Genomic DNA, 25,027 nt, shown 5'->3' with positions numbered 1-25,027 from the left:
GCCTCTCTGTGAAATGTTTATTATAAGAAACTTCTTAAAATATTATAATTTTAAAAAAGTCGTAAAATATAATTCCAATTTTTCATAAGTAGTGTGAGAAGTAAATATACACACTCCGTATTAATTTTTATTCTTGAAATATAACATTTTTACACATGTTATTGTAACATCTTCATAAAAATTATAGATATACATGGAATAAGAAAATAATTAATATCAAACAAAAATATTAATTCTTTTTAATGAATTAATAACAAATATATCTAAAATCTTTTAAAATACTACACTTAATCATATAATGCAGTAAAAATTATGAAATCATGAAATGGAATTTAAATATTTTAGTTGGTGGTTAATTCTCTGCTAAAATTTGATTTAATTTTTTAATTTTATTATTTGAACCATATACGAAACTATGGATTGCTTGTTAAACAGCGGCTGGGTTGGTTGTTACAGTTTAGCGGTAGGTTGTAGCAACGGCTTTTGGTTGGTGAGGATGGTGACAGACTTCTAAGCCCTGGGGTGAATGGAAGATAATTGATTATTATGCAACCACACCCTTTTTATATCAAGTCTTTTTATTTTGATGGAGTTTGAAGTTTTGTATGATAAGTATATAATTTAATAGTTAAATGTGTATATATAAACTAAGAATAAATCACCCCATGCATGGTCTACACTCTACAATAATTGCATGCACTCCCAAATGAGATTAAGATCCTATAGACAACGCCAATTATGATTGTAAGGGACCTGAGCCCATCATAAATCGGATACATCGACTCAATAGGAAAGCTCAAATAAAGGGATTAAGACTAGTATTAGACTCAATAGGAATTGAACTCGTGTCTACTAGTTGAAATAGTGGGTAAGAGACCACTAGGCTAGGTAAATGAATGAGGATTCAATGATGATATTAAAAGGGGTAAGGGCGCCCTTATATAATAGACTAGGTAAAATGGAATATATGTGGTATATAAGTGGTGGTTTAGGATTTAGGGTTTAAGGATTTGGGTTTGGTATTTAGGGTTTTCAGGTTTAGGATTTTGGGTTAGGGTTTATGGTTTTGGAGTTTAGGGGTTTTGAGTTTAGATTTTAGGGTTTAGGGTTTGAGGTTTTGGTGTTTTGGGTTTTGGTGTTTGGGATTTAGGGTTTAGGATTTTATGGTTTCATGGTTTAGTACTTTTGGGTTTAGGGTTAAAAATTGAAATTGAAAGAGCAATTGAGAATGAAATTGAAAGAGAACTTAGCCTCAAATCCTCAATACTTGGTTTGGACTCAGAAATGCAGTTAGCACAGTAAAGTATCTGTGGAGGCATCAGTATCATCATCATCATGTCAATTAATTTCCAGCAAAATAAATTCCCTATGCGCAGTTAAAACTTACAGGCACCGCAAAATGAGTCAGACAACTAGCAACACCTGTTCAGTGTATTCCCCACCTAAAAAAAACCTGATTTCTGGAAGTCACCTCCCCGTGGACTGCAAAAAAGGCCACTGGATAACAATTCAACATCATCACACCATAAATACCTGTGCAAGCACAGAAGAGTATTCCTCAGCATTCTTGTCTTCTTATATGATACGGAGTAATATTCAGAAATTCTTATACCCCACATACACACATAAATGTAACATGCAAGTTTTGCTTATAATCACATGGAAAATGCAGTACCCTTCCCTGATTGGCTAGCAGTCTAAGGAACAAGAAAGTGAAAAACATGCATATTCCAAAATCCAAATACACTAGAAACTGGACTTCATTCTATGCATGGATATCAATCAAAATCAGAAGCTTTGAAGCAACAAAAGATGTCTATTAAGTCCCGTGCTAAAGAACATTCAACAACTATATGCAGAAAATATGTATATACAGTTATACACTAGTCACTAGCAAAAATGCAATTGAAAGCACCATTGGTGTGCAAAAAGAAGATAAACCTGTCAGGAATTGCATTTTCTTGGCTTGTACTCCATTTCTTCCATTTTCATGTTACAAGCTTTCAACAAAATCCCTGGTGTAATAGTGACTATATCCTTTGAGTTGCCTAGGAAGTTCAAAATACTCGATGCTTTTAGTAACAAGATCATATGAGAGTACTTCAGACAAAATAGGGATAGGCTCATCACCATCATCAACAATCCCATAATAACTATTGAAGGCAAGCTTATTGGCTTTCCAGATTCGCAGTGGCCTTGTGAATGTGGAAAAGGGTGGAATGGAATACTTCTTTGTCCAAGATTCCTCAATCCCATATTCTTTCATAACCCATATCTCATAACCACCAGGAGCATAGTCATTGTATTCAGGATGCGCAATAACAGAAAGGGATCCCTCAAGAACCACAAGATCTCTAGAAATAAAGAAATCTCCATCTGGGAAGCAGTGAGAGACTGGCACAGCTATGGAGTTGAATACATCATTCATCAAATCAAATGAAATAATAGTATCTCTATCATAATTTTTAAACCAATGCATAACCCCATTTAAGGTTAGGGTAACAGAAGATTCCATAAGCCTCCACTCAAATGGCGGGATAGTGGTCTCTTTACGTCTCCAATAATTCAAACTGAACGTATAAACCCAAACCAATTTCGGACCCTCCTCAGCCCCATGGCCCCGACCAATTGGCACTTTCAAAAGCATGTGCTCATTGATTTCATGAATATATCCAAGTTTCATACAGGTTGAAGACAGAGCACTAGAATCAGGGACTGCAATGGACCTACAGTTCCTAGTTGAAGGATTCCATAGACAGACATTGGACCCACAATCCGAAGCAACGCATACCAAGGCATTGCTGGAACAAACAAATCTCGGTTTGGACATTGGCAAAGGTATTTCTGAGAGCTCAGAAACACTGTATTTAGCATCAAGACGCAGCACAGAGAGATTGAAAAGAAAGCAATCCATAGGAAATCTATAGCGGCAATCCAAAATCAGGGCACATAAATCAGCACGATGCAGATTGCTAAGAGAGTATGTTTTAGTGAATGCATGACCTTTGAGGAAAGCGTAACATGACTTGCTAACCGACAGGAACCGGAGCAGCACCTTCACTGGAAGACGCAACAGTATCTCCTCCATTATATCACCAGGCAAACTGCAGTCTGGCAAGACAGTGCTGGAATTGTTGTTGCCCTGGTCAGCCATGGAGTTGGCCCGAGCCCTTACCTTCTTACTGGCCTATATGAACATAGAGTTACATCAATCTGCATCTTTCAGAAACCATAAATTGAAGCATACAACACTACAGGCATGTGATTCTTATTACTTTCAGGATTATTTCCATATTCACTGGTTCAATAAACACGCACACTTTTTGCAGAAATTCTTAAACGGTACATAATACACACACACACACACACTAATCATACAATAAAAAAGAATTTCAAACAGATTTCTCACCATATTAGCAGCAGGATCGCAAGTCTCTGTGTTCTAAGGAGCTCAATAAAGTTCTTAATCTCAGCTTCGAGAAGCGGCGGAACAGTTGTATCTTCGCAGCTAAGGGTTCGGTGATACAAGGAAGAGGGTTCGCGGGCATCGCGGCTGTTCAATGTCCGTAAAATATTTTCGGGAATTTCAAAATTTAGCTTTTTGTCGCCGATTTTTCCCTCTTTAATATCTTTCTATTTTTGTAAATCGCCCCGGTCTTTTCATGACCATTGATTTTAAAAAAGAACTAAATCATGACCATTGACTCATGACCAATGTCCGTATCGTAAAATAATACGGAGTAGATTAAAGATATCTTTTCAAACGAACAGAAATTTTGGGAATGAACTTTCTATATTATACTAAATTTGTTCATAGAGATTTCATTAAAAAAAAATAGTAAAGAGTTCAAAGATAATCTCAGAGCTGTTCAAAACACTTGAATGCAAACATATAAAAAAAGAAGGAAGAATCAAACGAATCAACTAGATGATGACGATGAGCAGAGAGCAGCAAGCACAGCAGCTGATATGTATGCATCTATGGCGCAGGAGCCAATAGAAATTTGGCAGGTGGCAGCTCAGCAACGCCGCCTTTCTGAGGGTTGGAATATTTCCGGTAGATCACCTGCAGCTTGTGGTTCGCCGCAGCCTCGAAATGGTAATCAACCAGAAGCTTGGCGCAATCCATTATCTGCGCCTCAGAGAAGCCGGTGTGGAGCTTGAGCGTTTCGTTCCAGGCGGGGGACTTGTGGAGTGTACATCTCGCAGCATAGACTGCGGAGGCGGCAATCATGGAGGGGCAATACACCATTGTAGCGTAATTCATCATCGCCAGCTCTGCGAGGAAGTACACCATGTTCTCCATTGCTGGATCGGCCTCGGCCGCTTTGATGAAGCGGACGAGGAACACGTATGGGGTGGGGACTGTGAGGTACCATTCGAGTTCGCCGAGGATTCGTTTCTCCATCTCCAGCACTTGTTGATGGTTGTAAGCCCTGTCTGAGATGCACACGAAGTCGTTGACCTCCGGTGCCCAGATTTCCTCGTATTTTGATGCTATGAGCATAGCACTAATGCCTACTAACTGCAATTCCCTCTTTGAGGTAGTCCTCGCGGCTAGATATCGATCGATGATGTTGATTGTGAGGTACAGTGTCTCAGATGTGAGCTCAAATTTGTAGTGAACTTCAATCAGCCAGTCAACCAGGATTGCTCTCATTTTTACATTGATCTCTGGCTGGGAATCCATGTAATCATGAACCCGGCTTTCATTCTGTATATATAATCAGTGCAAAACACACAATTTTTTTCATCAGAAAATTAGGGATACAACAAGTTAAGAGAAAGCCAGACAGACAGACAGATAGGAAACAGGAAATCACCTCAGCTTCCTTGTAGAACTTGTAAATGTCTTCTACATACTCCACAACTGCCAATTCATTGTACAAATCTCCAGCATCAATATCTTGAATCTTCTTCTCCTTTTTAATGTTCAGTCCACAAGCAGCCTATGCCAAAAAGAAAACTCAGTCATTCAATTAACAGAAACAAAAGACTTACAGAGAAAAGATCAGATCAAGAGAATAAGTCTGAACCTTGCTTCGGGCTGTGAGAGTTGCAGTATAAGTCTTTCTAGATGAATCTTCAGCAGCTGCCTTTCTGCGGCTCTTCTTTTCCTTCACCTCTTCTTGTTGTTCTTCAGTGTCAGGGCTGATTACAATCACAGCTTCAGGCTTGGGCTTGACAGTAACCTTCTTCTGAGCAGGCTGCTGCTGCTGCTGCTTTCTAGGCACTTTAGCTGCCTGATTTGCAGCAGCTCCACCCACATTCACAGCAATAGATTTCTGCACCAAATCAAGATGAAGGCAGGACAAATTCTTTAGAACAAATATACAGCAAAACACAATAATGGGTCCTAACTCCAAAGCATTTAAAACACTATTGAGAAGTGAAATTATAGCCAACCTTGTTTTTATCGGCTGCTGCAGCTTGTGCATTAGCCAGTAGCTGTGCACAAAAACCCCTCGTGAGGGGGCGAGACACCTGAGGAAGCTGCTGCTTGCCTTCAGCCCCTCGAACGGTAACCATATTGCCAATATCCCCAAGTGCCCGCCGGTTCCTTCCCTCTGCTGCCATGTTCTTTTGCTTTATTCCCCCAGGGACTCCCTCAACTGCAGTTAATTTGCGTTATGCAAGAAAACACCCAAGAAAGAACGACACTTTATATTTCTTATTCCTCAGGGACTCCCCTCAACTGCAGTTAATTTGCTTAAGGCAAGAAAACACCCAAAAAAGAAGACACTTTATATTTCTGATCTATAAAAACAATATCTTAATTACTCCAAATCAATTCAATTTACAGACAAATTCACTTCATTCATCAAATCAGAAAAACTGAAGGAAACACCCCAAAAAGAAAGACTTTTTAACACAATGTTTCTGATCTATAAGGACAAAGAGTCTCTTATAAATTTTATCTTAATTACTCCAAATCAAATAAATTCACATAAAATTAGACTTTTAACCATCTTAGTTTTCATACATCAAATCAGAAACACATTAGTAATTTATGAAAAAGAAAGATCGAAAGAAACCCAATCAAGATACCAGTATGAAATAAATCAAACAGTTCGTGAGCAGTCAAGAACACAACTCCAAGCCCTGGCTTAGGTGAAACATGTCTTAAAATGGGAACAGCAAGAAAATCAAGACGCCCATATAACCCTTCATCAACCCAAATCAGATCCCCCAAACATTTGAAACAAATCAAATCAGATTACCTCCTCTATTTTGCTGTTGAACAACGGGTCTTGAAGCCATTCTTTCAGATTGCCTGCCTGGAAAAATCAAATCTTCTTCGTTCTGGGTATCTCGCAGTCGTTGTTCTTCCTCCTCCTTTTCAAACTCTCTCTGAGATCTTTCTCTATATCTGGAAACAAAGGAACAAGGCCGATTGAAAGGGTTGAGATGGCGCCCCCTTTAAAGCTGTGGAATAGGCGCTTCAACGGTCTTTTGTTTTTGAAATCACAGCCATCTAAGGTAACCCTCCAACGGTCATATTCTCTGAAATCGTAGCCGTTGGTTAAAGGAAGATCTGACGATCAAAAATTGATCTTAAAATTTACAGCTACGCTATCTGGAATTCTTGATTACTCGTGCAAGGTTCGATGTTAGTGCATGACCAGTCAGCAGCCTATCTTGTATCAGTACATGTTTAGATTATTATTATTATTATTGAAATAATTATATTAAATTAACATTATTTGGATTTTTAATTTTTAACTATATTTGTTCTAAGCATTAATGTTTTTCCCTTTTAAGACATGAAGAACATAGATACAACACTAAATACAATACAAGTAAAATTTTCTATCTTATAATTTTCGATTAAAAAAAAAACAAAAACAAAAAAAAACAAACAAACAATTAGGACCTGTTTATTTTAAATTTTTATTTTCTATTTTTTGTTTTATAATTTGATTAATTTCTAAAATTGAACTTTTTGGTATTATTAATTTCATAAAAATAACACAAGTTTAAAATTTTAAGTAATCTTTTTTACTCGATATTTAAAATATTTTCAGATATATTTTGTTTGAGCAAAATATATATACTTTTATTTTAAAGTATAGTACATGTGAAATTTTAATATGCAAGGTCCATACTAAATTTATATTCAGATATAACATACTAAAAATATTCAAACCAATAACATATAGCATTCATTCAAAATTATAAAAATTAATTTAGATCTCTAATCTATACTATATATATACAAGTAAAATCTTCCTCCCAAATTTTTTTGCTCAAACTTTTGAAATATTAACTACATAATTTATTGGTAAAATAATTAATAAAGCTTAATTGGTAAAAAAAATGTTATATGAAAATTAAATAATATCTATTAATTGGTAATATTATTTCCAATAAGTTTACACCAATAAGGAAATAATCATTTATTTTAGGGATAAGGGTCAAATAGACCCTCCAACTATATACCAAAGTTCAATTAGACCCTCGAACTTAAAAAACCTTCAATTAGACCCTTAAATTAGTTAAATTTGTGCAATTAACCTATTTGACCTATAATAACAGGTTACTCCTAAGTCATATACCACGTAGATACCACATAAGATGCCACTTAGATTAGCATTTTTAAAAAATTATATTTTTATAAATATTAAAATAATAATGTTTATTTATAAAAAAATAAAAATACAAAAAAACATGGCAGCCAAGCTGCCATGGCAATCGTCCAGGGCAACTTGGCTGCGTCTTGTCCATGGCAGCTTGGCTTCCATGGCAGCCAAGCTGCCGTGGCTGTTTTTTTCTTTTTTTTTTTAATTAAAAAAAAACACATTGCAGCCAAGCTGCCTTGGCAATCGTCCATGGTAGCTTGGCTGCCATGGCTTCATTGGTAGGTTAAAAATATATATAATTAGTTTTTTAACTAATTTTTTTAATTAGACCATATATAATTCGTAGGTTCATAACTATTTTTTTAATTAGTTTTATAAAAAATATATAATTTTTTAAATTTTTAAATAGAATTCCATTATTCCACCTAAGATGCCATGTATGCAAAGTTAATAGGTTACCTTTTGATAACCTCTTAAATATATTAATTGCACAAGTTTAATAAGTTTAAGGGTTTAATTGAAAGTTTTTTAAGTTCAAGGGTCTAATTGAACTTTGGTATATAGTTGGAGGGTCTATTTGACCCTTATCCCTTTATTTTATTCTTTACAAATTCACGCTAATAACATCAATAGTACGTTATTAACACATGTGCATACAGGAATGCAATAATTATAATATTTTTAGAATATGCTAGGGGGTCACGACCAAACAATCAATATATGAGCAATAAATATAGAATATATTCATTCTTAAATGGTTTTTCTATTAAAAATATTTAATAAATTTAGTACATATTAATTTGTAATATTGTTTCCAATAAATCTACACCAATAAGGAAATAATCATTTATTTTATTCTTTGTAAATTCGCGTTAATAACATCAATAATACGTTATTAACATACGCACATCTAGTTCAAATAAATTATTATGTGTAATAATTATAATATTTTAAGAAAATGACAGGGGATCACGACCAAGCAATTAATATGTGAACAATAAATATAGAATATATTCATTCTTAAATGGTGTCTATTAAAAAATATCAATAAGTAAAATAGGATAAGGAATGAAAATCACTTCTGAGGAAATATATTTAATATTTAATAATTGTATAATATTTAATATTTAATAAATTTAGTATACATTAATAAATTAATTAATCTATATATTCTATTAATTATATTCTAATAATATTAATACTATTCTCTTATTATTTGTTACTAGTGTTCCCACCCGTACGATGTACGGAATGAATTTGCTATAATATTTTAAGAAAATTTAGATAGGTATATAATTATAAAAATTATAGAAATATCTTATAATCAATGAAGTACTAAGGTCCTGAATAATTTACTCCAATAATTCTGAAATAGAGCACTAAAAAATTATAATTCTGGATAATTATTTACTTCATTAGTGATGTAAAATAAGTATAAAAATTTACAATAACAATATATAATATACTATCAATGTGGTCTACAAAAAGGTTTTCAATAATGTGTAATTCAAAACAATTATATTATGTTTCTTTTTATACAAAGATACAAAATTGCTATATATCTACATAGAAAATATATCTTTTGCACAAATAAATTATATAACTGAGTTGCTAGACAATGAGATAATTAGCTTAATTAATACAAATCATAAACATTGATATATAAGATGTCTAAAGTTTCAACACCGGATGTATATATATACACGTTGGTTATTAATTGGGCAGTTATTTACTCAAATTCAACAATGATACCATCATAAAACATAATCGATCAAACTCAATTCTTCAATTGCATTATATAATATTCGATGTTATAATTTGCATAATTGTATATCGATCTAAATATTATTAACATATTATAACAAATCCATTCCGTGTAACGCACTAACGAAAATACTAGTTTTAAATCTAATATATTTTGTGCAGATATGTGTCATATGTTGGCATAAATACATGTGACTATAGAAGTTGGTCGATGGAATAGGGATAAGCAAAAGAATAAGGCACTCATGTAGTTATAGTGGTGCATATATATATATGTAAGTAGATAAGTGTAAAGAATTAATTTCATTTTTGGTCCTAGATCTAGTGGTAATCTACTTTTAGTTTTTTTTTTTATTAGAGCATACTTATTTGGTCATAGTATTATTGTAGCATGACCAATTTTAGTCATCCAACAATATAATTGTTGAAATATCGTTAAATATAAAGACATTTCAATCTTTATTATACAAAGTATGTTGAACCGCTATATTTTTCATTTTTATTTTTATTTTTTCTGAAAAAATTTATAATTGAAGACTCAAATGTCCTTGTATTTAAACGATATTTAAATTGATTTGTTGATAAAGGACCAAAAATAACCATGACACAGTGATTTTATGATCAAAAGTGAATGTTCTAATAAAAATGGACTAAAAGTATATTATCACCTATAAATCTATGACTAAAAATGAAATTTACTCAGTATGAATATGAGATATGTATGTGAGAGTAGAGGTTTAATTAAAATGTTTTCTTTCTAATAACTATTTTTTAAAAAAAAATGAGGAAGAAAAAAGAAAGCGCAAGTAAATCTTTTGTATAATAACTTTTTTCCAATCTTTTTCCAAAAATTGAAACTCTTCAATTAGTAAACATATCATTAAAATATGCTTCTTCTTTTTTTTTTTCTTTTTTCTTTTTTTTTTGCAACGAGTGAATTATGGAGTGGAGAGGATTGTAATTTCATGCGAAAGGTATAAGATGAATAAATTTTAAGCTTAAAGTGCATCACTTTTTAGTTTAAAATGCATTAGTTTAATTCTTAAGGTGCATAAATTTTTAGATGAAAGCGAAAAAAGTCATGAGACTGCCAAGAAGAATTCCTGGTTCAAAGAGTTCTTTCATAATATTTACGGTTTGAATAATGAAGAACTTAATGATCCAGAAAGGCAGTAATTGGGATTAGATGACAAACCTGAAAGAAAAAACCAAATACAATTGCTCAAATCAAAATCCTCGAGGATAATAGCTACGACTCGAAATTCATATGGGATAAAAATAAGTAGAAGGTAAACCATATGTCCATATGATTTATTTCAACAAGACAGTTCGTAGAATTTTGAGAATTAGTTACCAGAAGAAAAAAAGTATAAGGTGGAATAAATTTAAAGCTTAAGGTACATCACTTGCTAGTGTAATGTGCATCAGTTTAATTTTTAATATGCCTAAATTTTAAGTTTAAGGTGCATAAATTTTAAGTTTAAGATGCATTAGTTTTCAGCTTAAGGTGCACAACTTTGATTCATTAGGCATATAGACTTTCATATTGTAGGTGCATAAATTTAAAGCTAGAAGTGCATAAGTTCAAAACTTAAGGTGCTTCAACTCAAAACTTAAAGTGCATCACTTTGAAACTTAATGTGCATAAGTTTAGTACTTAAGGTGCATAATTTTGACACTTAAGGTGCATAAGTTCGAAGGCTTAAAGGTGCATCAGTTCGAGACTTGATGTGCATCAGTTTAAGACACGTAAGATCATTCGCATCCATGTTGTCAGGAAGTATGTTTTTATTTTTATTTTTATTTTTTTTTTAAAAAAAACCTTCATTTTGAGCCATTGATCTAGAGTTATCCTTGATGATACTTAGCACCCCATAATGCTACGCTAGACGAGTCTTAGTGGGAGTAGTAATACTAAAAAATAATTAAGTATAATTTTTAAGTGGTAAATATCAGTGCAGGTCCCCTGACTTTGATGGCACCGCCACTTTTAGTCCTCAACTTCTAAATCAACCACTTTTAGTCCTCCGACTTTGATGGCACCGCCACTTTTAGTCATCAACTTTTAATTCAACCACTTTTAGTCCTCTTATTTTTTGTTTCTAGCCACCTATGGTCCTTCATTTACATTTGGACATCTAATGTCATTTTCTCAAGGGCAATTCAATCATTTCATAATTAATGTATTAAGTATTATGTTTCCTCATCAGAATAATTGAAGAAACCCTATTCTCCGCTCTTCTTTGTTAACACTAAATTTTGGACCAAATGACTGAATTGCCCTTGAGAAAATGACATTAGATGTCCAATTGTAAAGGAAAGACCATAGGTGGCTATAAACAAAAAGTAAGAGGACTAAAATTGGTTGATTTAAAAATTGATGACTAAAAGTGGCAGTGCCATCAAAGTCGTAGGACTAAAAGTGGTTGATTTAAAAGTTGAGTACTAAAAGTGGCGGTGCCATCAAAGTCGGAGGACCTCCACTGGTATTTACTTTTTTTAAGTGCTACTGATTCTATTACACGGACATTATTACACTGTAGTATCTGTTCATTTATATCTTTTTAATCTATTAAAGCACAAAGAAAACAATTAAGTATAATAATAATAATAATAATAATCCATTTGCAAATTGCAATGTGTTAAGAATTCCACTTTGCATTGTCGGTATTCAACTCGGACGCTGCGTTGAGTTGGATCAATTGATTATGGATTGGCTTCTCGGAAGTTCTCTCGCTCATGCCATGTCTTCCTTCTTTCTCAATCACGCCATACTCTTAAGTCTGTATCATATGAATTAAACAATATTTTCAAAAAGTATTATTACCAAAATATTTTGATCGTGAATTGCAAAGGAAATATATTACGGAGTATATAGCAACTCAAATTTGTCAAACCGAGGCCAACCCATCAACTTGGACACATTTAACCTGATTTTTAGACGAGTTGAGTTGAATTAATTTTCTATCTAGTTTTATTGAGCCGGACTGTTTAGCCCACAAATTATACGGGCCAATACAATCGTTATACCCTGCACCACGGTGCACATAGCAATGTGCACCACGTATGTAAAACGACGTCGTTTTGGTGTTAGTAGACGTGGACACGAATGACTCAGGGAATTCATTATCTATAATACACATAATCATTATCTATAATACACAGAACGTTTGCCTAGAATACACAAAATGTTTGCCCAGAATACACAGAATATTGACACAAAATACACAGATGTTAGTGGACGCGAATGACTCCAAGGAATTCATTATCTATAATACACATAATCATTATATAGAATACACAGAACGTTTGCCTATAATACACAGAATGTTTGCCCATAATACACAGAATATTGACGCAAAATACACAGAACTCATCCTCCTAACATTTGAATGCACAAACACATCACAACTTGTGTTAATAACATGAATACACATAATATTTACACAAAATACACAGAACTCATCCTCCTAAACATTCGAATGCACAAACACATCACAACATGTGTTACTAACATGAAACCACAACATGTGTTACTAACATGAATACACATAACGGTTGCCTATAATACACAAAACGGTTGCCTAGAATACATAGAATGATTGCCTGGAATACACAGAATATTAACATAAATACAGAGACCGGCCGAAACGGGAAACGTGATTTCAAAAAAAAAACGGACGATTAGTTTACAATGCTCAAAACGACGTCGTTTAGGTACGTGGTGTACGTTGCTATGTGCACCGTGGTGCACAGTATAATTTGCCTATAATTTATGTATACAACTCATATATATAAATTTATTCATGTTAGATTTATTGCAAGTATTAATTAATATGATTAATTATAACTTTATATAAATAGTAATATAATTATATAGTTAAATTAAATTTTATTTATCACATAAATTATATAAAGTTATAAATTATATATTTTTATAAACTTTATCACTAAATAATACTATAATTGCAAATACAAATATTACATATAAATTATATTAGTGTTAAATATAATTTAAATAAATTATAATTATATTACAAAGTACAAATTAAAATCTAATTATCTAAACATGCATTAATTATTTGTATATATATATACAAGCACACATGGAACTTGTTCTTAAAGTCTTAGGTTATTTGATTGGAAAAAAAAAATTATTAAGCATTGACTTAAAGGTTAGAAATTTGAATCCTAATTATACAAATATTTAATATTTTAAATATTTATTTAAGTAAATAATAAGTGAGTTGGTATGTTTAGCATGCCAACCCACTATGTGGCGAGTTGGGTTATAAAAAATGTAACACATTCTAAAACGACCTATCTCGGTCAAACTCATTTTCACATTGGCTTGTAACTGCCCAACTCAGATGTGTTGGATTGGCTATTTTCACACCTTTAACAGTTCCAAATGGGCAATAAAAAATATGAATAAAAATAATGATGAAATTATATAAGCAAAATAAATGTAAATTTATATGATCTTATAACTATTATGAGAAAATATTATAAACAATAATATAAATAATTAAAGAAAGCCTACATGTTGTACCGGGTGCAAACAAACTTGCAAAACTTTTTGAATTGTACCTGGTGTAATTGATACCTTAAATTTTTTTTATAATTAATACATTACGTATAAAAAGTATATAATTGAAAATCATTTGTAAATGTACAAAAAATAACATAATATATACATTTTTATATTTAACGATGCTATTTAACAGCAGTAACATTTAAGTTTGAAGGGAAAAAGAAAAGTAAATTTATAAAGAATTTGTGAGTTTATAATATAAAAAGTACAGTGTACATAACAACCCGTTTGGTACACTGTAATTTTTTTTTTTTTTTGAAAACAAAATACCAACTTTCATTAAATCAAATGGCGAATGCACGAAGGAATATCTAAAAACCAACAACAAGGACCAGATTGAGAATGAGTTGCTCTTGCTAATGCGTGAGCCAACTGATTCACTGATCTATGAATAAAATTGAAGGACACTACTTCAAAGTGTCTTTGTAAATATTTGCAATCTCTAACCACGCAGCCGGCATAGGAATAATCCACCGAGGAACTATTAATCAAGTTGCACACAGACTGACAATCAGATAGAACCGCAATTCTGTAAAAACCTCTACTGATAACCCATGAAAGAGCTTCTTTAATGGCTAGCGCCTCAGCTAGATGAGCATCATTCAAACATCGCACCGGACCATTCCTTGCTGCAACAAATCCACCAGAACTATCCATTACAATTTAGTTGTAATTGAACTGAAATTCAATGGAAACCTCGATTACATTATTTGGTTTGAGGAAATTGCAATTCCCCCCATTAGTTGAATTGCAATTCGTTGCTTCTATGAAAGGAAGAAAGGGATGAAATGACAAATATGCCCTTATTTGTTATTACACAAGGACATTTTAGTATTTATACCACTTATTTCTTTATCATTCTCAATATTTTTTTTTCTTCCTACCAAACAATGCAATTTAAATTCCTACTTCATTTCAATCTTATTTTTTTCCCACCGAATTACAATTCATTTCCTCTCTAATTTCTTACACCCAACCAAACTCCCTGTAATTTACTCTTACACAATTTTTTGTTCTAGTTAAAACTTACCATCATTAACTTATATTATATTTTAAGATAAGATATAGTCATGTACTATTGTACTAATATTAAGTGAAAAATTTATGTGAGCTATAAATAGTATATAAAAAAGTTAGATCCATTCCAGTTTTTATTGTACTAATATTAAGTGAAAAAATTATGTGAGCAATAAATAGTACAGTATATAAAAAGTTAGATCCATTCCAGTTTTTATTTGTTCAGAAATATGTCCCTCACCACACCAATAATTGCCATCTTACCAACCTCGAATCAACCGTTGGTTTGGGCAACTCAAGGAGCATCAACGGTCTAGGAAACGTAGGAGGGAAACAACTACAGCCTTTAGATCTATCCTCTTCCTCGTATAAAATTGGTCAGTAAGGTTCTCAGTCTTTCTCACTCTTCTCAAACTGCAACACTCCACTTCCCATTTCTCTCTCTCTCAGTCTCTCAAACCCCCGATTGATCATCAGATTGCTTCCTATTTTCTGAAGGTAATTTTCCCACCTTGCATTGGAGTTTATGTTGCCTATAATCCGTGTTTGAACTTACTGTTTGTTGGGATAATTTTTAATCAAGTTTTGAACAATTCAATGTCTATTCTGAGTTTACTTTTGATTGTGGGTTTGAATTTTACATGATTCTATATGGAGGGTGTATAAAGTTGTGATCTTTTTACTTTTTAAAGATTGTAATTAATTGGAGACAAAATTTACTAGTATTTTCTATAGACTCTACATGATTCTCAGGTTGTGTAAAGTTTATTCTGTTTGGTGATGGTTGATTTGTCTGTTTTATAATGCAATGTTGTCCATACATTTGTTATTTTCTAGATTAGTTTGGTAGTGTAGTGATGACATAGGATTGTGAATTTCAGAGGAAGCATGAGAGAAATCCTTCATGTTCAAGGTGGACAGTGTGGAAATCAGATTGGATCCAAGTTCTGGGAAGTTGTCTGTGATGAGCATGGCATAGATCCGACTGGGCGCTATGTTGGAACCTCTGATGTGCAATTGGAGCGTGTGAATGTGTATTACAATGAGGCATCGTGTGGACGATTTGTTCCTCGTGCTGTGCTCATGGATCTTGAGCCCGGCACGATGGACAGCGTTAGGACGGGTCCTTATGGCCAGATCTTTAGGCCTGATAACTTTGTGTTTGGTCAGTCCGGTGCTGGAAACAACTGGGCCAAAGGGCACTATACCGAAGGTGCAGAGCTTATTGACTCGGTTCTTGATGTTGTGAGGAAGGAAGCTGAGAACTCTGATTGCCTTCAAGGTAATTTATGTCCTTTATCTTTAGCCTCGTGATTTGTCTTTAGCTCTAATGGCTCTGATCTTTTGTTCACGATATACAGGTTTCCAGGTCTGCCACTCCCTCGGTGGTGGAACAGGTTCGGGTATGGGTACCCTGCTGATCTCGAAGATCAGAGAGGAATACCCTGATAGAATGATGCTCACGTTCTCTGTGTTCCCATCACCAAAGGTGTCCGATACAGTTGTTGAGCCATATAATGCCACACTTTCTGTGCATCAGCTCGTGGAGAATGCAGATGAGTGCATGGTGCTAGACAATGAAGCGCTGTATGATATATGTTTCAGGACGCTGAAACTAACCACTCCTAGCTGTGAGTATATTTTGCCAAACTTTGAGTATCTATCAATGCGGTTGCCTTAAGATGTTTGCCAAACTTTTAGTTTAACCCTTGTGTTTGATGTTAACTTTTCTATCTGGCTCTCAGTTGGTGATTTGAACCACTTGATTTCTGCGACGATGAGTGGGGTGACTTGCTGCCTCCGGTTCCCTGGCCAGCTTAACTCTGATCTTAGAAAGCTCGCTGTCAACCTGATCCCCTTCCCGCGTTTACACTTCTTCATGGTGGGGTTTGCTCCGCTCACCTCACGTGGATCTCAGCAATACCGAGCCCTTACAGTCCCGGAGCTAACTCAACAAATGTGGGATGCCAAGAACATGATGTGCGCTGCTGATCCACGCCATGGGCGCTATCTCACAGCTTCAGCCATGTTCAGGGGCAAAATGAGCACCAAGGAAGTGGATGAACAGATGATCAACGTGCAAAACAAGAACTCCTCGTACTTCGTGGAGTGGATTCCAAACAACGTGAAGTCAAGCGTGTGCGATATCCCGCCTAGGGGGCTGTCAATGTCATCCACCTTCGTCGGGAACTCAACATCCATCCAGGAGATGTTCAGGAGAGTGAGCGAGCAGTTCACTGCCATGTTCAGGCGAAAGGCTTTCTTGCATTGGTACACTGGAGAAGGAATGGACGAGATGGAGTTCACAGAAGCCGAGAGCAACATGAACGATCTGGTTTCCGAGTACCAGCAGTACCAGGATGCCACTGCTGATGATGAAGGCGAGTACGAGGATGAAGAAGAGGGGGTATTGGAGCATGATGACTAGAAAGACAAGTTATGCCATTTGCGTGCAGCATTTCATATAAGCTATTTGGTGTGTCTTGAATCTTGTTTTGAGCCTGAAAACTCTGTGCGTTTGTGTATGTTACAGTTGTGGCCGTTGGGTTTATGGTAATAATACATATATACGCCAGTTTGGAAAAGGTGAAAAAATCAAGGAAATTGTTTGTTAAGGTTTGGGGGTGTGAGTAAGAAGTTGTTGGTGTAATTCACTTGGCATTGAGATTGCAATAAAATAGGTGTCCGTTGCCGACACGGCAATGTACCTACCTTGTTATAACTTCCATCTCAGTTTTCTCAATTGTTTACCATAAACCAACCATTAATCAATATGATTAACAATTTCTGTACATGTAAACAAATAATACATATACAAAAACTATATACTATGTTAACTATTGATGCAGAATCTGAAAATTATTTTTAAACCAAGGTCTACAATTTAGACCTAGTCCATGGTATAATTTGCCCATTTTTCTACTCCCAACTATTCTTATTGGTTGAACACAAATGGACCATACCCCAACATCATGTCAAATTAATCTAAAATTGATCCAAAATTGGTTTAACTCAAAATTGAGTGGACTAGCCCAATCCACATCCTCAGATAACTGACAGTTCAACCACATGCCTTTTTCATTTTCTTGCAAACAACAGCTAAAGAACGTAGCAATAGAGCTACAAAAGCTTTGATGGACAGAAAGTTAAAGAGAAAAAATAAGAGCAGGAGGGGACAGCAAATGTTAATCGACAGTACAAACACTTGTGTTCCTAAAAAAAGGTAGAGTAGCATGAAATGCTCAAATTGATGCCTAATCCTTTAAATAAACACCACAACATGTGGAGGGTAAGCGGCGAAACAATGTCACTCATTCTATGCTCTGCCACCCCTGCCTCTAAAACCACCACGCCCACCCCGTGGTGGTCCTCTGCCACGTGGAGCACCTCTTCCACGGAAACCACCACCTCCTCCACGGAAACCACCTCTCCCGCCGCCTCTACCACCTCCACGGAAACCACCTCTACCAGCTTGTGGGGTTCCCCTGCAAAAAAGATATAGCAGATTCAAATCAGTCTAGAGCAATGTAGAAACTGGAACACAACAAATGAAAAAGTTAATAATGGACGATGTATTTAGAGTAGGCAAGGTCATTATTCACGAATTACTTAAATTTAATAAACTACTTTGAACACAAAATGACATTTCAAAGAAATAAGAGTAAAAGAAGACAGTGATTTTTTTTAAAAAATTCAATTGAAGCTTCTTTTGGAGGATATAACGCATACATTAATCAATTCTATAATAACACTATGGCCCTGTTTGGTAAATAATCAGCCTATCAGCCAATTTTGGCTTATTTAACCTGTATTAGTTTGGTTAATAAGCTTTTTGTAACTCCAAAATACTAAAATTCAAAAGGCTACTCAAAGCAGCCTTTTCAATTAGCTTTTTGAGAAAAGAAATTATACCAAACAGCTATTACCTAACAGCTAATTTATCAAACAACTTTCTACAATCAGCCAATGTTATCAACTAATCATACCTTCTAACCCAAACAGCCAACCCAATCAGCCAGCAGCCATTTACCAAACAGGGCCTATATATCCAATCTAGAATGCATAGGTACCTCAAGTTCTAGAATATCTATATATCAAATCTATTGTGAAAACAATACATATTACAAAGTAGAAAGTAAAAGGTTCAAGATTCACACAATTATATATAGAATATACATGTCTTGTCTGTGGTGAGCTACTCAATTCTAAAAATAAACAATGATCTCCACAGATAGTTCCACATGCATTAGATGAAAGAAAATTTTAAATGCATAGTATATTAATATTGACATCACTAAAAGAGCTGTGAATACAAGACAATAACAATTGCCTAGGCGTAATTAGTGCACAAAAGGCATTCATTTCCTGTATCAAATTAGGAGTGTTGGCTAGATGGCAAAGACATAAGAAATCTGATAAGAACAATAACTATATAAAACAGCAACCTCAACTGGAAAGAATAGAAAGAGGGAAAGAAAACAAACTTGGGTTGGGGAAGGAATCTGGAGAGAGGTAAAAGCTTAGCAGGGTCTATGAAGAACTTATCGCCAGCAGAATACGATGTTGCGACAATCCCTTCCGACATTTTAATCGAGAAGAACTACAGAAGCAGTAATAATCCCATAAAGTTATATAATTAACCTACGAATGAAGAAAAAACTCAAACAAAAGAGAAGGAGATTTACTCACCGACTCATTAATGGGGCCGAAAATTTCGTCAACTTTACCAATCTGAGTTTTGTTTTGCAGGTAAATGGGAGCATTGAAATACGGAATCTTCTCGTTCGTGAGTTTCGTCACTGCATCTCCTTCGCAAGCGTGCACAAATGTAGAAACCTCTGCATAAAAAATGATAAAAATAAAAATAAAGCACCGTTAACTCATACATTGGAGCACAGAGGGGAACAAGAACGAACCTATGACTTCAGCAGGAGGGCCTTCGTCGCGTGGAGGACCGCGACCGCCAAAGCCTCGGCCTCCTCCCCTGCCACCGCGGCCGCCGTCCCTGCCGCCCCTAAATCCGCCGCCGCCACGCCCTCTCGGTGGTCTCATGCTTCAGCAAGCGTGGAGGTGGCACTCTTTCAGTGTGTGTGTCTAGGGATGCTCCGTTCTCCAATTCCAGTTAAAAGGGTTTAGGGTTTATGCGATTGCAGAGAGATTCTGGGCTTCTTAGGCCACATTGTTATATATAACATTTATTGGGCCTGACACTTTCTTATATATATTTCTTGTTGGGTTTATCTAATATTTCTTCTTGGGTTAGTATTTGTAGTAAGTCTAAGTAATCAAACAATGTTTGGTAAGAATAAGGGGATAAGGGCTTTGTATGTACATTTATATTGAATTGTACTAAGAGCATCACCATGAATAGTTTATTGTGGGTTTTGAAATATTATTATATGACATAGAGGAAAGAGAATGGAGGAAAGATAATGTTAGGTTCATCTGCAAGAGAGGTATTTTGGGACAATGCAAAGGTAAGAGAATGGTCCGCTGCTGTGTGCAGGGTGCCGACTCAGGTGACATTAGAGCTGTTGAAACGGGCCGGCAAGGCGGGGTCCGTCAAAAAATCCCGCTATATGGTGGGATATGAGCTCAAAATATCAAAGCCTGTCCCGCCCCGCCTTAAGCCCGCGGGGCACGCCAAATTTTAAAAATTTTAAATTTAAATAAAAATTAATGTTAAAAAAAGGAATAAGTATATACTAAAATAATTTGGATAGTTTAAACATATATTAATGCATTTGTAATTATAAACATAATAATAACTAGTAATAAATAATCAAATACACGATGTATTAATCCATAAGTAAATAACAAATCATTTATATATATATATAGGGTTGCACTCTCGTGCGAACTCTCGCCCAAGTAGGAAATGAGAACGCTCCACAGTCGTCCACGTGTCCAGATTAACGAATCAGATGCAATTTTTAAAAAATGACGCGGTGGCATTTTCGTAAATAACTGGAACTTTGGTGCACCTAGTTTCACTTAAAAGTGCACCTAGTTTCACTTACAAGTGCACCTATTTTCGCACCTATTTTCACTTACAAGTGAGTAATTTACCTTGTTAATATTCATGCATCTATTTTCGCAAATATTTTCACTTACAAATGCAAGTAAATTTATCTTGTTAATACTCATGCACCTGGATACAACCTAGGTGCACCTAGTTTTAACATAGGTTGCACCTAGTTATAACATTAGGTGCACCTAGTTATAACATTACGTGCACTTAGTATTGATGCTCATTGTACAATTCACTTGCACATGTAATACATTTTATTTGCATCTGCAATACATTTTAGTTGAACTTGTGCAAATAATTTACTTTGTTAACATTCATGCACCTAGGTGCAACCTATGTGCACCTAGTTATAACATTAGGTGCACCTAGTTATAACATTAGATGCATCTAGTTATAACATTAGGCGCACTTAGTATTAATGCTCATTGTACAATTTACTTGCACTTGTAATACAGTTTACTTGCACGTGTGCACCTATTTTCACTTACAGGTGCAAGTAATTTACTTTGTTAACATTTATGCACCTGGGTGCACCTATGTGCACCTAGTTATAACGTTATATGTAACTACATTCCGGACACGTGGCGCGCTGTGATTCGTCCGCAGTTCTCTCCTGGACGGCTAGTACGCACCTGAACGCGATCCTATATATATATATATATATATATATTATTGCTACACTTATTTTCTCATTACAACCAAAGCTACACTTACTCTTAATAGATATGTCATCACTCATAACTAACTGATAACGAAACCTATTACTATTAACAACGAAAGGTGACACTCCGTATCAATTCGACGGAAACACACATATATACGACAGAGAATTCTGAGTTGCTCGTGTGAAACCATCCATATGAAGTATTCCTATGTCGGCGGCGAATTGAAGCAACAAGTCAAAACCTCAATATATTTGGTTCCCACATTATTTAATGCTAAGAGGGGAAATATGGGGGTCCACTCAATCAAGATCATGACATCCCCTGCATCTATTTGGGTGAGAAAACAGGTTTTATTTACCAGAAAATTAAATAAATATCTAAAATAGCCAAATATAAAAAGGGAAGTGTGAATATATTCATTGTTCTTACATGCTATGATATCTAAGCTAGCCAGCTCATTTGTTTGTTTATAAGGATTCCTCCAGTCATATATGTGGATAATACCGAATAAATTTATGTGATAATCAAACTGGCATGTAAGATATATAGCGGATAGCACCAACATGAATCCTATGATCTTGTAAACAATATCATATTTTTCTTCAAAAAAAAGAAAAAAATCATATTTGATAATGGAGGCTTGCCTCTATATCAGTGGAAACTATTTTAAATCGACTTAAATTTTATTTGTACTTGCTTCAAGTATGGATAATCATGCTTGTAAAGTACATAAATTTTGTTGTCTAAAAATTCGTTTAAAGTTAATTATAACAAAATGTGGGGGTTTCTTCTCATGTAACCAAAATTTTTAAGTTCGAGTTTCTAAGAATGTACCGTAAAAAGAAATATTTTGACACCATTGAGCTCCTACATTCCTTATCGACACAAACTTGACTAGTCTCGATATATAGTCGTAGTTAACTAGGTAGCCAAATTATAGTCAAGAAAAAAAATGATTTTAACAAAAATATAAAAGCTAAATGGATATCATTGAACTTGTGACATTTCATAATCATTTATTTAGTTTGTTACCTTTTTAATGTTTTTATAAGACTATCCTTATCCCTTCAAGACTGCAATATCGAACTTTCGCTACGAGAGAAACATGGAGAGACAAATTGAAATAATTTTTTTTGAATATTACTGACTTTATTACATACAATACATTATCCGTTCATAACTAATTTCGATACTATTCGTTCATTACTATATTTTTCGAGCTACCCAATTTTATGATCCATCTGATTTAATAAAATCATCACATATAAAAGTGATTAGTCTTTAGTATGCATACTTAGTAAAACTCTCACAATATATTTTACTTTATTGGAGGACTAAAATGGAAAAAAAAAATAAATTGGTGGCCCACCTTTTATTTTAATCAATTAAAAAAATATCACCTTAGAACAGATTTTTTCTAAGAGACCATATAATAATGTCAAGTGGGTTGTGCTGTAACGGGCTACCCACATAATTCAACATTAATATATAGGTTATGTCATGCCAGTCCACATTAAAACGTAATTTATACTGACATAGTCCACATTCGAATTGAAGAATGTCAGTCCAACCTAGTTCACTTAATTTATTAAAAAAAAAAAAAGTAGCAATTTTAAAAAAAATTGTTTAAGTCTATAAATTATAATTTATATATATTTATATAATTGATAAAATGTATATCACATGTAGATTTATAAAGTTAAAAGTTTATACTTTATAAACTACAACCTTATAAATTTGAAAACTAAAATTAGTACACATTATGATAAATAAATTTAAACTATTTTATAAAATTTCCAGTAATTCACTAATAGAAATGTAATACTCTTTATAAAGTAAATTTAAACCATTACATTCTTATGTTTTAAATTTAAAATAAAAAATAAAAAACATATATGTACATAGCCTATATTACATTGACAGGTGGTCTGACACGGCTCCATAAGTCAAGCTTATACACTTACTAGTTTTATACGCGCATTGCGCGGGTGGGTTAATGCCCAATGGTTATATTTAAATAAATATTTGAAAGTATATCAATGCAATATTATATAGGAGAAGTTTATACATGGGTAATTGAATGTCGAATTTTTTTATTTAAATATCTAACTCAAAGTATATGAATCCAAGATAATATAGAAAATTCATTATAATTATTACTAAAATAAATGTTTGCAACCTTGTAAAATCGACAGTCTAAATATTTGGTCTAAAAATGATAGTCTAAATAAATACTACTTTTAATTTGAATTTTTCTAAGTGGTTCTTAATTCTCTTTTGAGTAACATTGTCATTGTCTTCATCTTTACTATTTGTTCTCTTTCTTTTTGTTGGTAGTGTGTTATTTGCAATTCGGATATTGTTGGTAGCATAGATGACAATGTCATGCAATGAGATTATGATATAGGAGCTATTGACTTTCCTTTAGGTGTTCTGCTTGGGGTTCATTTGGTTCAATCATTATTGTTGAATGAGTTATTGTGGATAAAGAAATCCCTAGTTTAAGAAAAAAGATTAAATAAATTAATAAAAATTTGAAAATTTAAAATATATATTATGTATTCCAAAGATATTAAATGTATTTTCTCGCTTCAATTTGCTGGGTAATGGGTTATTTGAGTACTTTCATTGTCAACAAATCCCTCAAGTAATTAATATGGTTAGTTTCAAACTATTCTTTTTTATTTTTTCCATGGTATTAAAGAAATACATATGTATCATTTTTTGGTGTAACTACTAATTTAGTTAATTCAATAAAAGTAAAATAGAGTGATTCCGCTTCAATTTGTTGGGTTATTATTTGAGTACTCTCTTTGTCAACCAATCCCCAAGTAGTTAATATTTGAGTACTCTCTTTGTCAACCAATCCCCAAGTAGTTAATATAATTAGACTCTCTTTGTCAACCAATCCCCAAGTAGTTAATATAATTAGCTTCACTTTGTCAACCAATCCCCAAGTAGTTAATATAATTAGCTTCACATTATTTTAATTCTTTTTCATAGTATTAATAAAATACTTGGTAAATAAATATATAACATTATTTTGTACTATAACTTTGATATTTAATTACAAGATATTGTAAAAATAAGATAATGGACAATGTAATGAATATCAATTGATAAATTTGAATGTAAAGAATCTTTGCATGAGAGAAAATAAAGACAATATAACTAATGAAATTATTTCTCTTATTTAATTTAATTTTTTGATAATGAATAATTTTTTCAAATAAAGGTATTGTAGACACATAATTCTAAATTAAAGAAATACATATGTATCATTTTTTTTTGTAGCTATTAATTTATTTAATTTAATAAGAGTAAAATAGAGTGAGAAACTTAATTATGTCAAATTTGATTGAGATGAGGTTCGAAC

The 25,027-nt window shown here is 33.6% G+C and overlaps 4 protein-coding genes across 4 annotated transcripts; 1 reads left to right on the top strand and 3 right to left on the bottom strand.

Annotated features, from left to right (window-relative positions):
- Nucleotides 1-1,324: 1,324 nt before the first annotated feature.
- Nucleotides 1,325-3,515, bottom strand: LOC116012229 (F-box/kelch-repeat protein At3g23880-like). Its single transcript, XM_031251731.1, has 3 exons — nt 3,410-3,515; nt 1,942-3,187; nt 1,325-1,533 (listed from the first exon to the last, which is right to left on the bottom strand). Exons 1-2 carry the CDS (start codon nt 3,410-3,412, stop codon nt 1,994-1,996), a joined length of 1,197 nt encoding a protein of 398 aa, XP_031107591.1. The 5' UTR covers nt 3,413-3,515; the 3' UTR covers nt 1,325-1,533; nt 1,942-1,993.
- Nucleotides 3,516-3,774: 259 nt separating this feature from the next.
- LOC116017717 (G2/mitotic-specific cyclin S13-7-like) lies at nt 3,775-6,403 on the bottom strand. Its single transcript, XM_031258347.1, has 5 exons — nt 6,222-6,403; nt 5,407-5,612; nt 5,037-5,285; nt 4,824-4,949; nt 3,775-4,714 (listed from the first exon to the last, which is right to left on the bottom strand). The coding sequence occupies exons 1-5, from the start codon at nt 6,259-6,261 to the stop codon at nt 3,980-3,982; spliced, it is 1,356 nt and encodes a 451-aa protein (XP_031114207.1). The 5' UTR covers nt 6,262-6,403; the 3' UTR covers nt 3,775-3,979.
- Nucleotides 6,404-15,324: 8,921 nt separating this feature from the next.
- On the top strand, nt 15,325-17,683 carry LOC116032894 (tubulin beta-5 chain-like). The gene is made up of 4 exons (XM_031275636.1): nt 15,325-15,453; nt 15,837-16,237; nt 16,317-16,586; nt 16,701-17,683. Exons 2-4 carry the CDS (start codon nt 15,844-15,846, stop codon nt 17,381-17,383), a joined length of 1,347 nt encoding a protein of 448 aa, XP_031131496.1. The 5' UTR covers nt 15,325-15,453; nt 15,837-15,843; the 3' UTR covers nt 17,384-17,683.
- A 326-nt stretch (nt 17,684-18,009) lies between these two features.
- On the bottom strand, nt 18,010-20,079 carry LOC116032905 (putative H/ACA ribonucleoprotein complex subunit 1-like protein 1). The gene is made up of 4 exons (XM_031275646.1): nt 19,872-20,079; nt 19,645-19,793; nt 19,440-19,555; nt 18,010-18,440 (listed from the first exon to the last, which is right to left on the bottom strand). Exons 1-4 carry the CDS (start codon nt 20,005-20,007, stop codon nt 18,272-18,274), a joined length of 570 nt encoding a protein of 189 aa, XP_031131506.1. The 5' UTR covers nt 20,008-20,079; the 3' UTR covers nt 18,010-18,271.
- Nucleotides 20,080-25,027: the final 4,948 nt, after the last annotated feature.

The sequence above is a fragment of the Ipomoea triloba genome, chromosome 1 (assembly GCF_003576645.1).
Source record: "Ipomoea triloba cultivar NCNSP0323 chromosome 1, ASM357664v1".
Taxonomy (NCBI): Eukaryota; Viridiplantae; Streptophyta; class Magnoliopsida; order Solanales; family Convolvulaceae; genus Ipomoea; species Ipomoea triloba.
This window is presented reverse-complemented; position numbering and strand designations above follow the sequence as displayed.